The following is a 20,764-nucleotide window of genomic DNA, read 5'->3' as shown; positions in this document are numbered from 1 at the left end:
CCACGGGTAGCTTTGGTTTTATAGAATTCCCAGGCGGCACGTCGCGTCCGTCTTTTTTGTTCTCGACTGGCGTAGGAACTTGGAAGAAATAACTTTAATTCACCGCGGGAACTCGGAAATCTATTAAAGAAAGATCCGATCGTCTTTAAAGAACGTTCGTGCTCGTACAGTGGCAACGATTTTTTTTTCTTTTTCCTTTTCTTCTTCTCCTTCTTCTTCGTTCCTCCTTTGCTGACATTTCTTCGGTTCCGTGAGCCTCGACTTTTACGTTTTCTCGCGACGTCGAGCTTTATTGCGGACTCGGTGGTGGAAACAGATCGCGTCGAGTTTCCCGGCAACGGAATCGCCGCCCTCCGTTTCACGTGTAACGCCGAATACACGGCGAGTCTATCAATTTGCAGGACTGATCTTTTCTAAGAGTATGGAAAATCCGTACAAAACCATCTACCTAAGATTGTTTATAATTTTTTAATTTATGAAGCAAATTGTATAAAAGAAATTGTATTTTGTTTAAATGCCTTTGTAATGAATATGAAATAAATAACATAAAAATAGGATTTTGAGATTCGAACGTAACATTCGGATGAACAATAAAATATTTTCGTGCGACGTACTTTATACTTCCAGTGACGATACACTCAAAAATCATTTTCGTTACTATTAGGTCATCCCATAAGTTCGTGCCGACTTTTGTGTATACATTTCATGTGTCGATTTATAAACATACGGCGATAAGGGACCAATGCACTTGAAAAATGGGAAGAAGTTGTACAACGAGAGGGCGATTACATTTTTTCATGAAACTGAAAGGTACGTATCTTACCATATATAACTAAAAATCTTAACATATATAACCGCTCGAAAAACGGAACGAACTTATGGGATGACCTAATATTTCTTTTAGACTCGTTCGCTCTAGCCTTTTCTATTATTTTATAATAATACTAATGTATTTTGTAATAAATTTCTATTGAAAATTATTTCGATGCAACGAAAAGTAACTGACAAGTAGCCGTAGCTGTGTTTTTCCTAATTATTAGTACGATATATGGTTTTACATCTCGATAGTCGAGTATGTACAGGTTTCCTCTGCTTCCATCGACCAGGAGAGATCGCGAGTTTTCGAGTTGCGTGGTTCGATCGTGGTTACATCGACGACGAAATGACTATCAGAATGATATCCGTTGGCCCGTGGAAATTCCCAGTAGAAATCACGGCGTGAACGGTCGTCGGTATTCGGTTCGCGTGACCGATGAAAAATTCGTGAAACGCATTCGTATTTCCTGGACGGCCCTTCTCACCCTCTTCTGTTCGCAAGGAAATAATCCGTGCTCGATAGAGAAGGCTCGGCATAGCGTTCTCTTTGATAAAAGAACCTGGGGATCTTTTTGCCAACTTCGATGGAGCCACGCGGCTGAATACAATTTTGATACTTCATGATGAGAGCACGTGTTCGGGTTCGCTTATATTTCTCTGAGCCTGTGGGTTTTGCGAATCGTTTCTATTCTCGCGAAGCAGAATTTTAAAACGCAAGAGTAAGTGGAGTTCGTATTTGCACAAACTGTTAGTTCGTATTTGCCCACAGGTTAATGAGATGAAAAGTTACAGATTGGTCATAGTAGAATAAGTAGACTAGGAATATTTACGCATATTCATACGATTATGGAACGTAAGTAAAAAATGGGATTTTCATAGAAATCTGTTTTACTTATTGTGTGTTATAACGAGTACGTTTTACACTCTTCTACGTTTTCTGAGCTCTTAATACTAGAATCATTAACCCGTAATACGCAATGTTGTAAATAGAATTCTGCACCTACATAAATGATTATAATTATAGTGATACAACGAAGACAATAGTCACATAGATATGTTTCTACTTGAATAAAAGTCAATTATAATCAAAGCAGCAGACTTTTAACAATTCTCCGATAATCAGAGATCCGTATAGCGTTAAATTTCCTGTGAACATATAAACGTTTATCAACGACACACGACTGCCAACCACATATTATGAAAGGGAAGGATGAAGTTCCAAAAGAAACTTGGCGAGAAAAAGCGGCATATCTAACGTTAATTCCGTGTCGTTCCTTCATTCCGCGTCATTCATTGGTACGTTTAAACGGTTTCCAGTATCTCCCCATTCCTTTGCGTCTTGTCTATCCCATATGCATAGGTAGAAACTATGAAAGTTTAAAGTTTAATAAAAATTCATGCTCCGTGAAGCCGGATCTTCCCGAAGCACCTTATGTACTTCCTCTCTCTCGTTTAAAAATTGTCGGCTGCGTTCATAAAAAGCTTCTTTGCCGCTGACGGTTCTTGCCGGTTCTTTTCTCCTCTACCTTCTTCCTCTTCGTTTGATACACGGCCTGGTGTATCGGACCGGAATGCGACCCAAGTCTGCACTCCCTCTCTGTCTTCTCCCTTGTCTTCCCTTGTACATCGTGCCCAGCATCTTTATTCTCGTCGTACAAACGATCGGACCAAAGTCAACCCAAAGAGTCGAAGGAATCGCGACGATTTAAATCTCTCGCGCGTATACACTCGACGCGAACGCGAAAGCCATCGCCTTCTTGTATGTTCTTCCGACGTAGACGCTTGGTTTGCACTGTGTCTAACTACAGTTTCGAGAGACCAAGCGAGCACAGACGTGTTCGCTTTCGTCTAGCACCGTTTGAACTTGAACAAACGTCGTATCACAAAGAGACGGCGAGCTACGCGGCACTACACAGAACAGCAAGCTGCCGCACACAGAAGGAGTCTCGGAGAAGTGTGTTCGAGCAACTTGTATTCCCAAAGGTGCACAAAGGAGACCTCTTTCTCTGGGCTTAAACCCGTGACAAAGGTCAGAAACAACGATCGGAATCTTGTGAAAATTAATTTAGCATCATCGCGTAATTAATTTACAACTACCAACGCTCCGGCCACTATGCGAGTATTCGTCTCACGGGCGAAACTTTGGCAGCCATTGCGTTTCAGTTATTCTGTTGTTCCATATTTAGTATTTTAAATGGTAATAATATTTAGTATATCTAGTATTCTAGTTATCAGTGGAAACTTCTACATAAGATTTTAATTTCAAATTCAAAAGATTTTCTATGTTCGTAGAGATGCCTTCAGTTTTTCATTTTAAGAGAATAGCAATATCCTATACTGTTCGTTGAATTCTGCAATCGAGGTTCGAAGGGTTCTTTGGCGTGTCACACGATCAAATTATCCAGTTTTCAACTCCGAGAATGTTTCAACTTGTTTGCGTAAAACGTAACACGTATTGCCAGCCGCAAGGTAAATTTTATAGTTCGCGCAGACTCAATGAAAAATTCTGTGGTCCCACGAGAAATCCAGCCCTACCTGCTTGTAGAAAAACCGAAACCTCGTTCGCTACGTATATCATCCACACAACCTTACTTTACCTTTTTGTATTCTTATCGAACACGAATTTCTATACACCCGAAACCTGTCTGTCAACGCCATTATCGGATATTTTCAATTCTTAATTTAATTATTGTCAGTTACTCCCATGACTAAACGTTCCCGCTCGAAGGAACGTTCGAAAGAAGGAAATTGAACGAACCACGCCTCGTTGACCCTTGTGCTGGTCGAAGAGCGTCTTTCCGAAAAATTCCGGAGCTCGGAACGGAAACACAGCGGTATTGCGGCGTCCGGTGTCCGGCATACGTGCAGTGGAAACGGCGAGTTGCTCGTGACGCGGGATCCGTTCGGTAAATAACGGAAGAAAGACGAGGGGGACCGATACGAGCCTTGTAATTTCCTCCGCAGTGAGAAAAGGAGGAATGTACGTTAATTGGCGTTCATCTAGAAACGGTTTACCAACACCAGTGACTAGCAACACTCTCGGTAAGTAAGAGGGTGCACTGAAGAGGTGGGTCAGGTCAGATGGGATGATCGTGCGAAATGGCTGGTAGGGGTGAAGCTAATTATCCCGCGGGAAAAATTCCACGGGACACAGGGAGTAAGGGGAAAACGGTAACGTGCAACGAATGTTCTAACATTTCTCGGCGGGGCAGCATCTCCATAACTCTTGAACGGGATTGTTAATTGGATTTTTTTTTCTCCTCACCACGCCACGGCGTTTCATTATAACACGCCCACTCCCGCGCCTCCTCTTCGTTTTGTCTCGCTCAACCTTCTCTCCGCCAACCCCTCGTTCTTCTTTCTTGGCAATTGTTTTGCCCTATTTGTTCTCTGCTCTCCGACATCTTCTCCATCCTCCTGTCTTCTGGCGTCTACTCATTTTTCATTGGTCCTCCATACAGTCTTCCTTCTGATTCTTTTCTTGACCTATTTGTCCATTGCAGCTGTTTTTCTTTTCCCTCTCTCCCGTATGTTCCACTTGATAGTGGTTTTCCTCGGCCATTTCCTTTTAACAGCCGCTCCTTTTCATACCTTTTTATTCATGTTCACCTCAGCCGGGCGCTTTTATTACCAGTGTGTCCGTGGAACGCGTCGCGGCTCCTCCGGACGCTGTCATTTCCTCTTGTTCGTTCGGTAATGACACGTCGGCGTGTAGAAACGTCAAGTGGAATACAGCGGTGACGTTCAGCCGGAAACGAACCGAGCAATAGACATGGGTAACCAAGCTGAGCTTGCAACGACCGTGAAACTCTTAGGGACAACCCGTTCGTTTCCCAATTGTACGAAGAATTCTCTCGAGCTGTGCTACCATAGGCTAGTTGCTGGGGCACACGTATCCCTAGACATAAAGTAGGAAGGATGTCTCGAGACAATGTGAGACGCTTGGGAATAACGTCGATTTGTTCCGGGACTGGTTTACGTCTTCCTGTAATGATTTATATCATGCCATGTATGAAGTTTATTATGCTGTAAAGGAAACTTCATTACTTCCTAGCTCTTTTCTTAATATATTGGTTAGTACATCTGTCTTTCTCTTTTTCCATGAACCAATAAACTAGTTTAATAGCTGCTGAGGACAAGTAATGAGTCGTTTCGATTGTCCATTTTTTGGACATAATAGCTTGTTTATTTAAGAATTGCACTCTTTTTAAATGTCGTCTCGAATCTGTTAAGTTAATAAATGATAGTTGATAATATTAATAAATGATATATAATAATATATAATGAATAATATTTTACATTAATTAATTAATCTTACAAAACTGGATATTATTCAAGCGAGATACACATAAACCCGATAAAGAAGCGCTTCATTGGGAACGAAGAATATACGTAAATACTTTTTGTAGTTACTGTAAATTCTGTATATAAGTAAAGTTAATATTGTTCTTGCAAACGCTTAACTTTTCAAACAGCTCTACTTTACGTAACCCGATTAATCAGCGTAAGTTTCTGTACACATCTTACTCTGACTGTTCGTCGTAATGAGTAACTATCCTCGACCAAACCATTGAGTTTAACGTTCCTCCGTTTGTCGATAGCCAATTACGTAATCTCAGTCCTGTATTCGCTAAGTCTTTAACGGTAACAACATCGAAATCGGCACGGCTTCAAAGCGACTTACGCAACTAACGATTCGTAACAGTATCGTGTGCTTGAGCACCCGTAACCAGAGAAACGTGCCAAAGGAACGTAAATTACATCGCATACAGACTGTATATCGGTCTGTTCGTGTTTCTGCACCGACTTCGATTCCTTCGTATCCGGCTGCGACTCAGGAAATGAAAGTCAAAGCAAAAATCGGAGAACGAGAGCTCTGATGGTAGTCAGACGATGAGACGCGTCTCTTGGAAACGAAGATCTCCGGAAACCATATTCGTGTCGACGTGCATCTCTTCCCCGGTTGGAGAAAGAAAATCGAAATCAACGGAGAAGTTCCTCGTTAAAGTCGATGAGACTTCATATCCGTGCCAAAGATCACTAGCCGGCCCAGTGATCGATACTTCGAAGCTGTCCGAACCAAACTACCTTCCTAATATATTTCTACGTGTTTTAACGGAGGTTTCATGGCACGATCTATTTTCTAGATTTTTTTTACACTCTGGCGATTCAGAGTTCAGATTCAATAGTGCAATCATCCTCTACTTTTGCGATGGAGAATGTACGATTAAATAGCGGATCCATTTATGAAGAATTTAAATTTGTAAAGAAGGTTAAGCAGAAGGATTGGCAGAAGTAAAACACATGTTGTGATATGTAGGAAATGCGATGTACAATAGCGGACAAAGGAAATCTTGCGATCGGTATGTGTGATGCATGAGTACTGGTAACTTTTGTATTAGATATTTTTTATCGTGTGGGTAATAGTCATTTATTTCAAGCTATATATTTATTCGTGGTTCTTGTTAAACATAATTTCATTTTCTATTATTTTTCAAAGTTTTAAAGTACAGTAAAACGAACTTTCTCTTGTTCATTATTATGTGTTTCGTTCAAGTAATCATTTCTTCGTCAGGGTCTGAAGAAATATGGATTTGCGTAAACATTTATCGTCGAATTATAGTTATCTCTAACTGAAAAGTTTCAATTTTACTGCGAATATCCTTATGTATCGCGTTTGCGTCGCATATTTTTCATTCAAGAAACAAATATATTTATTGCCATTTTATCGGATCAAAGAGGTCGAATAAAGGATCGAACCAATTTATAACGATCGTGGAGTCGTAGATTACATTTCACATCCTCGATATTCGTGGTCATGAGAAATAATAACTTGAAGCATAACCTAGCCGCGTTGTCGAATTCGGAGGATGGCGGTTTATAAGCACTCACCACGTTCGATCATTTAGAGCGGTCGCCTCTATGCGAACTTCAACGCATGGATATGCAACAAGTATTGAGAATACAAATGTTTAATTTCTAAATAGATATGTGTCCGATTATTTCGTTCTATAAATATTCGTGCTAATGATCGCCAATGATTAATGAAATCACGACAATGAAGAATTGTGCTTGTGCTTACGAGCAAAAAAGGCAAGTCACGCGTTTCTGCTATGATATTTATGACTTTAACGATTTCATTCGCGCAATAAAACGTTATGCGATGTCGCGTTTTATTTAAACGCGTACCGCGGTCTTTTTTTTACCGCCGTTCGTTCGTAAAATTCTGACCGAATCGGCCTACCCGGGTAGCAGATAAATATTATCGTTCCTTTGTTTGGCGTATCGCGAGCATTAATCGGCCGATTTCAATCCTCGTGGACATCACGCGCCTCGATGGAAACGGATGGTCGTTAATATACCCAAACCAGGCCACAAGTAAAATAATATCGTTTTTAGTGGAATTGTTCCGTGCAATATGCGCGAGGAAAATGGGAGATTTGAATAGCGAGAGATAATCTTTGTTCGGTTTCACTGCATCGCCAGTAATTGGCCTGACTAGTAGAATCAGATTGTGTCTGATCAGACATGTATATCGCGTGTACACGTTGTACATAGAACGCTGATTCGAAAGAAAAAAGGGAAGATAGTCGGTTTCGCGAAACTGTCAGCAATAGATGTGGATAAGTAAAATAAGACCATGTTTGGTTAGTTTAATAGAATCGAATAGTATCAGGTCAAACATGTACATTTTGTGTGTACATTGAATATTAGATATTTAAAAAAGAAAATTGATAGTAGGTTTGACTAATTGTCGGTGGTGAATCTAGATAAGTAGAACGACATAGCGTTTGGTCCGATCAGCAAGTGAACTTGTATCTGATCACTGGATCAAACATATATTTTGTGTGTATATATTAAGGATTTAAAGAAGAAAGAAGGATATATTTTAATCGATTCGAGTAACTATTGGCAGTAGTTTTGAACAAGTGGAAAAGGACTGTGTTTGGTTAGACTAGTAGAACTATCGAGAATTCATCTGATCGATTCTAGTTTTTCTTAGTTTCGAAATTTCAACGGAAAGCTAATTCTTTTGCAGGCGAATTTTACACACTCAGATATATTTCTCGTAAATGATTTGTTTTTGATTATCAAATTATCTAATAAATATCCTTCCAAATTTCTATCATTGCAGGATCATGTGACAACGTATAAATTAATTAAAATTCTTGTTAAGCTGATTCCTAAATCGTCAATAATTTTCATAGTGTATCACTCTGATCTCTCGATCGATTTTAACATCGAAGGACTACATTCCAACCGTCATAATAATAGCACGTGTTTCAAAAAGTCGCGTGATTCTCTACGATCCTGTCGAATTTCTGGTGCATAGATCGTTACGACAGCGAGGAACGTTAAAAGCTCGAAACGCGGCGATGCGCTGGTCAGATAAAACGCGTGCTACTCTCGGAGAATGCCACTACGTGGCGCGACACGCCATTGTCCCATGACAACTGGCATAGTTTTATCTTAATATATATCTCTCTTTTTGTGTTGTTGCGTGTGCTTAGCGGAGACGCTCGGTTAGTGGCCAAAAGCGTCCACCGTCATTCGTTTATTTCTTTCCTGACACTTAGCTGCACGATAGAGTTGTAAGCGCAGAAAACTCGCTGAAACTCGAAACTACGCGTATCTTGAGTTTCACGAACGCCAAGTGGGAAAAATGGCATCGTGGATTTATGGAAACGCAGAATAGCGATATTCTATCGAAGCCAGTATCGTCGCTACAGACGTTCTTTATCCGGTAGGGTGTCGATTGTTCGTGGATTTTCAAACGTGAAGCACGATTCCGAACGATAGCTGATAGATCTCTTTATTGTCTATCGACAGGAAATTCTGCTTGCCATTCGACAACAATATGTGCTGGCGAATATTCGATCGCGTTCGACGTGCTACAGGTATTCACGCAACATGACATTCCCGTGAATAAACAGATGCTGCGTATCGACCGTGTTTTAGCCACCCTTGTTTCCCCCTTTCCCTCTTTTTTGCAATTTTTCTAATGGAATGAAAAGAAAATCTCTCTACAGAAACAGTATCGCGGTTTGACGAATTAATTTCTATTATTTACTTACGAGTATTTCTCTTTCGATCAACTCTTTTTTCATTTCATACGCACAGCGTTACTGCCATTAAAAATAGATTTTGTGACCGAGTATGGAACCCGAATGTTGAACGATAGTGTTGTCTAAATTCTCTCTATAATTTGAAGGACCATTCAGAACGAGAATGGAACGTATCGAATGAGTGAGTGCGAATGATTGGCGACTAGTGTGCTTCGTTCATTAGTGTATTTCTAGTTTCGCTGTACGAGCCTTGTGCTTGTTATCGGCGCTATAGTATTTCCACTTTTTATTCTACGTATCTCCAGCAGCTGCGTTTTCAATATAATAGAATCGCGTTTTTATGAACTTCTTTTATTTTAGTTACACGAAATTTTAGTTACAGTTTGGTTAAACGAACTGTTGAATGAATCTACTCACCCGAACGTGAAGTCCTATTACATAGACGAAAAATTATAGGTAATGAGCGAAATCAATGGACTTTCATTGCATCAACTACAATTATATAAATTATGTATTTCTCAACAAGTTCGTATAAACTTCGTTCTACTATACTCTGATATATTGTTAGACTTTGAATGACCCTATGAAATTATGACTGCACCACGAAATTCTAATCCTCAAAAGTGATATCTGTCGCATCAGACATAAATTTAGCCTAAGGCGAACATCAAGGATAAAAAATATAAAGTGAAAGGATGGAAAGTACTTACCTATCACCGTTAAATTGACTTTGGAGTTTCGCGTCTGGCCGATCTGGAAATCGACACGACACCTGTAGATGCCAGCGTCCTCTTCTCTTATGTGGTCCACGCCGAGTTCGGCCGGTTTCTTGTCCGGCATGAAATATGCTCGATTCGAAAACACAGTGTCGTCCGACCATCGTTCGGCAATACCAAAATCCCGATCCCTCGCATCGACACTAAATGAACATACGACAATTTAAAAGAAAAACGATTGAATGAGAAAACAGTAACAGTAAATTATTAATTATTATAAAAGAAAAGAAATGGCTGTTCCCATACGACGATTCATATTGAAGTCTTCAGCAACCAAATCGCCCTACGTTTTTAAAGACTTCATAAGCACATTTTTACCACACACGCAACTGTATTTCACGTGTATACATACCGGTCTACTTTGAAACAATCCTTAAATTTATAAATCATTTATTCGTGCAAAATTAAGATACTAGATACGACGTTACGTTTTTGTGATAATATAATAGGAACGTAATCTAACAATGGTAGTGGTCCGAGCGAGACGCAAGACACCAGATTTCGTATGATGAGTTTGCAGAGCACTTAAGACGAGTGTAGAAAACGGTGCCGAAGTTTTATCATAATTATTTTAATTAACGTCACAAGCGGATAGACGTATGCCCGGAGTATCATGGTGAATAAATTAAACTACCATGAGGTAGCGCGAATGAATCAGACAGTTTTAAATGTAAACGTCAGACGTGTGTGTTTTAAGATTCCCATTAGTTTCGGCGTTAGTACGACGAGCTCCTTTGTACAAAAGGTGGACGTATTTGAAAAGCAGCGCACGACTACAGACAGAGTCGCGATAAAAACGGACTTATGAATATGAACTATAACGCGAGCGCCCCTCATTCGTTTCTAAATACGTATAATGAATTTTCTAGTACTATTTAGAACATAGGATTTAACTGCGGTGACGAAGCGGCATCGTATGGATGTACTTATTATCTTTTCGATAGAGGTAGAAAATTTTAATAGAGAAAATTAATGGCTGACAAAATAAGAACTATTGAGAAAAACTGTGGCGCATAAAGTATAGATGTTTCGAGCATAATTGTAAATTTTATTTATGAAATGTACTATTTCTATGCAAGGGAATTGATTAATTTTAACTTGAGACTCGTTAAATACAATAATATCAGTTCAATTGTATAAGAAAATTCAAAATGCAAACACGTTTATGTCGTTTTCATGTCGTTTATACGTTATGCTGTTAAACGAGCGGCAGTTTTAACTTTGAAACATAATCAATGAAGTCACATCGGCGAATCATTGAAGGAGAAACTCCGGTTGACCGTCGCGACTTGTTCGACGTGGAATAAATTTTCTGTCGCGACCAGGCTGCTGCTTGCCTCGCTCGATATCGGCCACACTAACCTTGCGCCTCGTCGACGACCTGGTTTACCAGGCTGTCGTAGTCAGATGGAGAAACGACCTACAGGCTATTTGATCGTGTATGTTGAGGTTATTAGATGTATAAAGAGAGAAAACGCGTGGATAAAGTGTAAGGTACAAAATATATATATTTAATTTAATAGAGAAGTGTAATAATAAGTAGGAATACAATTTGAACTGGTCCAGATCCGCACGCTAGCAGTATAGCAGTATAGCAGTAAGCAGCTACCTTATAACTGAAAACCCCGAAGCCAACGTCGCCTGTCTACTGTTTATGGTCTGCCTTCATGCTAGTCTTTTGTCTATATGCTGTCGATGACTTCAGCGCTTGAGAAAACTAAAAAGACCAGATGTAGAGTTTTCGTAGAAGTGGTGACCACTTCAACAGTGCACATAAAGGACTGTGTACAAATTGATTTGCTTCTTACCTGTAAACGGATGTACCGAGGTCCTCGCGGTACCACAGCACTAGGTGCACCGAATCCCCTTCGTGAGTGGTTGATATGTCGCAGGGAAGGTACGTTGGATCACCGACAAGCGCCACTATGTGCGATATCGGGACTGAAACAGAGAAAAATACGAAACTTTTACTGGCGATGCCGATTTCTCATTAATTTGGATAAATCTATCATAATTCGCCTGAAAGAAGAATAACCATTTTTTAGAAAAAGATCAGGCGATGACGGTGGTAGAAAATTTATTCAATATATTCAATTTAGAGTTTAAATAACGAACGATATAACAAATTCGGGTATGACGTATTAAATAGGCATATTTCGAAAAATGTTGAGTATCTTGAGCGAAGAAACCTATGGCGAAGAATCAATACCAAATCTGAACTAAGTTAAGATCTTCTACTATCCTTGTGAGCTAATGGCTCGTGGTTTAATGCTCCTTAACTTTCAAGGCAATGCAAACTAACGCTTCCTGCACAGTATCATCGATGAAATGGTATATGTAACTTTTTTGCAATGACAACAAGAGATGTTTCTATTTGAAGTTACTAAGAGATGTTGGAGTAAGAGATACACGATTTTTTGTATGTTAATATACGTCAATGAGATAGTATTGTAGGAAGCGCGTTGAAAGGCTAAGAACTTTCTGGTGAAAACTTGTCAGTCACGTAATCCGGAATGATGATTTATATTTTGCGAGTCCCTCGGCTCAGATGAAGGAACGAACTTAAGATTTATGGGCTGCTTTCTTCAAAAGCAGCGACTCGCGTAGCGTATCCGTAATGCACACCTGCATGTTTATGCGGCTGAGTGCCGCGGACCACATGCAAAATTCAGAAAACCGATCCAGAAAGCATCGTCCTCGGAGAATGTATTTTTTTAGAAAATAATCGCGATTTATGTTTTACTTTGAGAGTTGTAAATGGTAATGTATTTAGTTTAAACCGGTTATTTTAACCATGGAAAAGGAGAGATATCAACTGTCGGGATTTTGACAGAATTTTACGGTTTCCGATTTATTTTATCTTTTCTTTCTTCTCAGAAAATTCAAACTTGAAAACTGATAGTGCGTATATTTAAATAACTTAAAAATAAGCACGTACATTTTTAACAATTTCCAACATATTCCAATTTCTACTCGCTGCTGTAATTTAACTGCATTTTCCTTATAGGCAGCTTTTACAGCCTTTGCAAGGCCGATGCAAAATTATATTTTAGAGGAAGTATTTTTCTTGGCGCTTATTACGACCACTCAAAGTTTCAAACGTTCCTTTTCCAACGCTCTATATACGACCATTAATTTCTCGAAAATTCCATCGCGACATTCAGCTAGGAATTCCGAGAGTTGACTTTTCCGACGAGCCGGAAAAGTCACGCGTCCCTCGAACAGCGCAATACCGTACGGAAACACGCGTTTTCTGAAAGCTCGTTTCTCGGGTGAAATACCGCCTTTGTGCTCCACAGTCCGCATGAAAACCCTCCTACTTAATCAGTTGTTCCGAAAACAAAAGCGAAAAGAAATGAAGTGGAGGAACAGGAAAGAAATACATGAAATAAAACGAAACGAAGACGCTCTACTCGTCGTCGTTGCCGGGAAAACGAGTCTTCGGTTGTCCTCCAGTGACCCAGATGTGAGCGTTCTATGATTAAAGACGAGCGTACGAAATGAGAAGTCATCGTTTTACATTGCGCTCGCGGCGGCGAAAGCATTGACCTCGCGATCGACGCATTATCTTCGAAACAAATGGATACTGTTCCCTACAGCAATGATGAAACACGCGTAGAAACAAAGGGTAGCTATTGGTTGGTTTCGGACGCGAGTTATTTATCGCGTGAATGGCTTTAATCGCGTGGATGCTGCATCAGTTTGCAGCCAATTTTCTGATTAACTGGGATGAGCCTGTTAAGAACGTTGGGACGAAGTTTGTTTACGCCAGACACGCGATCTGATGGTTCTTCTGAAGTTATTTGTTAGGCTTTTAGTTATCTTTTGACTACATCATTTGATTACATTTTTTGTTTCACTATATTATTTGACTGTAACTTGACTGACGAAATATGAGTAGATTTGATGAGCAAATTTAATTGCTTACTCAGTGAGTGAGTGAGTGAGAGAGAGAGAGAGAGAGAGAGATTTTCAGGAAATTCCAAGTATTTTCCCTTTCTTTTGAGAGATACGAGTGTAATCATCTCGACAAGTCTGACCAGTTAACGTATCTGCTACTGTGTGTATCTCTCATTTTATACGAAAAATATTCAACGTAGAAAAATAGCTGACTACTATAACGTCTAGTCACCAATGTACTAATATCTTCAATTAATTAATAGTTTATGGATTTAGCAAACACATTCATTACGTTCGATAATCCCCAGTGTTCACACTCAACGATATAACATTACTATGATTCCAGATTCGTAAAAGAGATCCTATCGTATCACTAGAAAGGAAAAAGTGGTATCGTTTTACTCAGAGATTCACATTCGCTGCCTGAGAGCTCTGGCTAGGTTCCTTCAGCCTCTACGTCTGTTTCCGTATCCAGTGAAGCCAGAAAAGAACGTGGTTTTCAGCAAAGCAAGCTTTGGAGAAACGTAATACGCTTATCGCGTTTGCACTGACCACTGAAGATTCGCGATGTAACGTTATCATCCTTTACTTGCAAGCTTTCTTTCCTGCAATTTTTCTTTCTCTTTCTCGAACGTATGGCCGCCTCTTTTCGCATAATCGGGTCGCCAAGGGAGCAACTGGTAATAAGCATAAAGCGCGCGCATGGAACATGCCAGGTGAACATGCGAGGCGCGCGAATGTTTGCAGAACGACGACGGGCGTGTTCAAGCGGCTGAATGAAGTGGCGGAGAGCAACACCTAAGCAGGCTAAGATACCAGGATTAAGTGGTATAGGCCGGCACTTAGTCGGCAGATTTGGTCGTGACCTCGTAACTTTCGTATCAAGTGGCGCGACTCGGTAATTAGTCGACCGGCGCGACGTCTTAATGCGTATAATATCGAGAATTAAGCAGCGCAGGACGTGTAATTAACAGGTGCGCGCAGAAGTTCGTAGTATAGATTAAGTAGCACGTGTCAATAATTAGCGGCACGATAACTACACGCCTCGCTGCCGAGATTAAGTAGAATAGATCCGTATCTGTCGAACCGGTGCGTGGATTATCATGCTTCAGTGACGAAGCTGTATGAGTAGCGACACGGTTTGTTAAGGCTCGCGATGGTGTGGGATTAAGCACAGCTCTGTGTGTTGATTTTCTTGGCAGGAAGTCTCGCAGAAGAACTGGACGAGCTTCTGTCAGACAGCGATGATTTAATTCCTGGTTGGAATTGTTAAGTTGGAACCAATGTACAGAGATTTGGATTACGTTGATTATCTCACAAAGTATGAACGCGTTAATGCAATAATTAATCTGTATTTTTTTAAATCAATTTATATCATTAGATTTTCTCTACAGCGTTATGGCTAAAATTCAAATTTTATGCACCACTCCGTTGTTTGTTCCTTAATCGAGTACTTCAATTTGTCTGTTCTAATTTTCTTCGTTGCAATTTGTAAATTGAATTTTATCAGTGTTAACTAAGAATTCAAATTTCTATCTTACACGAATATCCTATTTCAAACGTAACTCGGAAGATCCTGAGCTCCAACGACTGAACAACACCGTGGAATAAATTATTTCGGGACAGTATAATGCAATCTTCTCTGACAGAAAATTGCGAATTCTGATTCCCCGTAATCTCCGTTACTATCTCCACGAGATCCAATCAAGTAATCGAACATTCATGAATTTCCCCCTGCCAGGTATAAAGAGGATCCCCCCATGGAAAATTAGGCCGCGCAATCCCATCGTATATTCTATTTTTCGACTCCGCGATGGAAGAGGAAATTCGAAACATTCGCCGTGGAAATCGACGAGAGGCTTCGTTCTTCGATCCAACCCCGTCGATTTTCAGACGATACCACCTCTTTATTTTCTCTTCGTGCTCCCTTTTCTAAAGCTTGTTCACCGCCTAGATGCGTCACATTCGAGAATATCGGGATAGAGGTTGCGGCTCGGACGCGTTATCCGACCGACGTCTATCATCCTTGCTATATTTGTCGGATTTCAAAGAAGCAAAATGAATAGAAATACACAGGGGTTGAGGAAGAAAGGGGACACAGGTCGCGAATCCTCGATTCGAATTCGTTCTTTCTGTCAGCCGGTGAAATATGATTACACTCGAGCGTTGCTTTATTGATATTCGAGCATGTTCCATGGGATGCCAGCGTGACATTCGACACGAGCCGGTCGGTCTCGCCTTCTGCCTCGTGCAAAATGGTTGGATCGATGTAACGCGTTTCGCGTTCCGCGACCTCTTTTTTCCCTCGCGCCACCACTGTCCGCTCTGCGGGCTTCATTTCAGATGCGAGGCAAATGTAGTGGCGTAACGTAGCGTCTGATGGGAACATTTGTCACGTGGAGGAAGGATATCCGATCAGGTGTACCAATATGATACCCGGCGGTAGCGAGAGGGATGGAATTTCGCGGACGAAATATAGTTGCCGTTTATTGTTATCGTTTGACTCTTTCAAGGAATTGTTCCCTTTAAAGACACTTTAATTAGATTTTTAATTAATTTTCACTCCTCTGGAAGGAACGTATAATTGCTTCTTTGCAATTTTCTAGGGTAGACGTCAAGTATTTCACGCTACTCTCGATGCAAATGTTTAATTAAAGGAAAGAGGCGGATGGGTGTTGGGTCGCAAATGGACCAAGAAATGCTGGCAGATGATGTAATCTACACGTAATTACGAAAACATTTAGCATATAGCCCGAAGATCTTATGGCCTCATGGGGATGGAAAAAAAGCGAGAAGCATGAAGAGATAACCGGCAGTGTTTTAAAAAATAAGTTACAAAATAATTGCATACGTAGCCTGTAAAAGACTCGGCGCAGTTACAAAATTACGTGCTTCAATTAATTTAAAGTGGACCTTCGTGCTCTGGGCTGAACGCTGTCCGCGTCCTCTGTTTCATCAACACCGTTTACGCTTCTCCTTTTTTAATTAACCGTGAGACACGAACGACCGGTTTAATTCCTTTTAGCTCCTCCCTTTTAATGAATTATAATTACCCCCGGAAGGATGCGATTTAATCGAGCGACACTGCAAATAGATCGACTCAGCTTCCAAGTCCTCGCTTGTTGAAAGTGTCTGCTCGTGCAGAAACTTCCGAGAATGCTTTGTTTTTTGGTTCCTGTTAAATTTTAGAGTTTACGTTTTCCAGTTATTGTTGGCTTCTGAACCTTTTCGATCTTTTCATTTACCATTGGACGGTTTAATTATTTTTGAATTATTACAAAGTATACTTAATTAAAACTTGGGAGATATAATAAGAAGACGAACGTAACAAAATAAGAAACAAAATGGAATATAGGAAACATGGAAAAGTATAGTAAATGACGGAAAATAAGACAAGATATTCTATTTCGGATATTCTATTATCTGGAAGTAATTTCAATCGGAAACAGAAATTCACTCGCTTTTCGAGATATTTAGTAGCGACCTCTAATGGACGCAATTATTAATATTCCTGTGGCACTGAACCGCAACTATGAAGTCCTCTCTGCGAAATAATCTCATCGAATCATTCAGAGAATTGAAAGGTATTTGGTAATTTAATTCCAGAACGAAGCCGACTGTATTATATAAAAATTAAATAAAATTCGTTTATTATTTTATGAATAATTCAGAAATGACCATTAGCTAATGGAATAAGCATGCTTCTGTTTCATTTTCATAACCCGTGCTGCGGCATGCGTCTCGAGGATTAGGATTGCGCCTGAGGAATGCCGCAGTTAAGAGACCTCTATAACAATAAAACAGGTCAGTAGAACCTCTTACCATAAACCGTCCACCGTTCCACTTTGCTTGAGAAATTCGCGATCGCGTTTCATCATCGAATTGCATGGTTATTATCTTTTCGAGGTTCCCACGATTCTCGTGACGCACGTGATCATCTGAACGATCAGTTAGTTTCATTCATCTCAGTTCTACCAGAAACTGATCATTCAAAACCGAATTTGGCTCAGAGCAGAACAATTCTACGACAAACTAAATCCTTGACACGTTAGTTTGTCCAATAAATTCGTACCACGATGAGTTTTAACACGTCTCCCGTAACATTTTCTCGTGTTTAATCGAGAGCCGGTACTTTGATTTACATATATCGAAAACTTATTTACGGTGAAAGTATTTCATCCTGTCGTAGTTGCGTAAATTGACTCGATCGTCTGCAGCAAATAAATTTTGATCTTGAAAATCGGCACTTTCTGGTCATTCTGGACGAAAATAGAATTCGTGACCTGTACAAAGAAATTTTATCGAAATTGATAATGAATATTTCAATATCGGCCTATTGATATTTCAAGAAAAAGGCACGGTTATTAAAGCAGAAAACTTTGAAGCAGTAGCGCGATAAACTGCACAAACTCATTGGATGACCTAATAAATTCAGAAAAATTTAACTCAAAACTGCCCGAACAACTTTCGCATTCAAGCATCTTAAAACACAGCATCGAAATATTCCCATTCGGTGGAAAGCTCTGCTCCACCAGCCTTGAAACAACTGCGGTAAAAGGGCACGAAGTTCGAGAAGATCTCTTTCCATCTAACAATATACCACATAGTGTTGTTCTTTGCACGGAAGCCATGATTCTTTTTATCGGACAGCTGTCTGAACATACAGTGGCACGCGATAATATTCGGACGCCTATAAACATTTCTACCTTTTTTCATTATATCTCTAATGCGTACGATACGATATTTTGATTATTATTTTTGATTATTACGATTATTTGATAAAATAAAACTATCATCTACCTACTCATCATCTCGTTGTTCGTGTTACATTTCTAAAAATATGAATTTCCATAAATATCCGTGATCTAATCACGACAGTCGTGTCTCGTTACAGCCTTAATGAAACTTTGAAATATTTCATATAACACGTACGGTACAGAATACAAATTCTCTATGGTAAGCTGAAATACACTCCTCATCAAATAGATTGCCCAGATAGCCCAGGTGAGTTATCTCTAATTTCTGAACGACGCGTGTAAAGTTTTACGTCTGTAACGTATAATATAAAAAAATTATGAGCTCAGGATATGCGGCTTGCTGGAAATAAGTCACAATATCGTAGATGTTAAGTATACAACAAAGAAAAACTATTCCAAACTAAGGTCGGAATGATAGTACACTCTGTTAATATGTTTAGAAATAGCTCAGTAGTTCATGATCTATCAACGAGTAAAGATTACAGTACAGTATTATATAAATTTGTAAGTATCTGGGACGCAAAAAAAAAAAAAAAAACAAAAAAAATTAAACGAGTCTGAAAAAAAGCAAATTCTTGAACTAAAACAGCAACAGTTATCAGTAGCAAAAATATCGAAAGTAATAAGATGAAGTCGTAAAGTAATACACAATTTCTTAAAAAATGTTGAAGATTATGACAAAAAGAAAGGTACTGGTCGTCCGTCATCGTTATCCGATAAGCGAGCAATTTTGCGTGTAGCTTTCAACTTGTAGTTAACAACGAAGCAAATAATGGAAAAATCTAGTGTTAGTGCTACTATCTACTATCCTGTAAAGATATTAAGAGGCTAAAATTGAAAAAGAAACCTTCGTTAACAACGAAACACAAAGTAGAACGTTTACGCTTTGCAAAAGAAAGAATGCATTGGAAAAAGAAATGCAAATGAAGAAGGGTACTATTTTGAGATGAAAAAGATTCAACTTGGATGGTCCTGATAAGTCCCAATATTATTTTCATGACATAAGAAAAGAGACAATGTCGGCAATTCAACGACAAATGAGAGGAGGCAGCGTGATGATTTGGGCCGGCATCAGTTATTTCGGCAAGACAAGTATCAAGTTCATCAACGAAAGAATGAATAGTGTCCCATACATAAATTTAATCAAAGAACAAATAAATAATCATGCAGAACTGGACCTAATTAAATCTTTCAACAAGATAATGTATCTGTATACACATCAAGATTGGTCCAATCATATTTTAATGAAAATAATATATCTATTTTGCCGTGGCCTGCACGCTCCCCAGACCTTAATATTATTGAAAATTGCTGGGCAGAAATTGTTTACGGCGTATACGCGAATGGAAAGCAGTATCAACACGTGCAAGAATTAAAAAATGCAAATGTACGTGAGTGGGATACGTTAAATCAAAATTACGTCCAGAAACTATATAAATCGATACCAGATCGTACAATAGAAGTAATAGAAAATAAGGGGAGCTGTACCCATTGTTAAATAAATATATACGTTTGATAAGTAATTATTGTTAGTTACAGTTTATGTTGATTATTATTTTCTTATTGTACATGTGCTATCATTTCGTTCTTAAAACAAAACAAATTTTTTTGTTACACACTAAACCTCATAATATTTTTAATTATTTTCAACGAACCGCATATCCTGAGCTCATAATGTTTTGATGTTATACGTTACAGACAAAAAACTTTACACGCGTCATTGAGCTATCTCTTTGACGAGGAGTGTACTTACACGAGTCACTGTAATAATAATTATCTAAGTGTTTCGAGTCCTCACGTCCTCGAAGCTCGTTCATCTGGCCGTGCGCATGGACGCACGAAAAGCTGGCCTGACATTTCACGGCGTATCAACGAGCCGCGTACACTATGGCCGCCACGGCGTCATGCTGTTTGTCATATCGCGGGAAACGTGTACATAAACGGCTGTCGCGATGGCAGCCAGAAGCGCACCGCCGGCTGCTCGAATCGATAACATCAGCCGAGAGAGAAACGCCTCCGCTTAGGCTCTAGCTCCGATTTTATCGTATCAGACGCTAGTTGGACCCTTGATTAACGCACCGCATCGAAATCACCGTGTTTGACCATCACCAGGCATGATTGCGGCTGCGGATGAAGGATAGGTGTTGGATCGTGAATCGTGAAGGTGGTCGTCGTGTTGGATGAAAATTCGGAGAAATTATGGGTTTCCTTATCTGGTTGGTTGATTCACGATTCGAGGGCTTGTTCTCGGTTTTGTCGATGTGTAAAGGACTGGTAGACGTTAGAATTGATTCTTCCAATTTGTAGAAACAGCGCAATGTTATGGATTTGTAGTTATAATTGCATGTGTAATTCTGAGGGGAAATTGTTGGACAGGTTGTACAACTGTTGCACTCGAGTTTATGGTTATTTGAACTTTTTGATATTGAAAGACTTCGAGGCTCATATT

The 20,764-nt window shown here is 39.7% G+C and overlaps 1 protein-coding gene across 1 annotated transcript in view; it reads right to left on the bottom strand.

Annotated features, from left to right (window-relative positions):
• LOC100650879 (hemicentin-1) overlaps nucleotides 1-20,764 on the bottom strand; it is a 300,856-nt gene that overhangs the window by 74,598 nt on the left and 205,494 nt on the right. Inside the window, exons 2-3 of the mRNA XM_003395270.4 lie at nucleotides 11,467-11,599; nucleotides 9,593-9,801 (exon numbers count right to left, since the gene is read on the bottom strand). Of these exons, the coding sequence (XP_003395318.1) occupies nucleotides 9,593-9,801; nucleotides 11,467-11,599 (342 nt within the window). The remainder of the gene's footprint in view (nucleotides 1-9,592; nucleotides 9,802-11,466; nucleotides 11,600-20,764) is intronic.

The sequence above is a fragment of the Bombus terrestris genome, chromosome 5, assembly GCF_910591885.1.
Source record: "Bombus terrestris chromosome 5, iyBomTerr1.2, whole genome shotgun sequence".
NCBI lineage: Eukaryota > Metazoa > Arthropoda > Insecta > Hymenoptera > Apidae > Bombus > Bombus terrestris.
The sequence above is the reverse complement of the archived record's forward strand: the minus strand, read 5'-3'. Positions and strand labels throughout refer to the sequence as shown.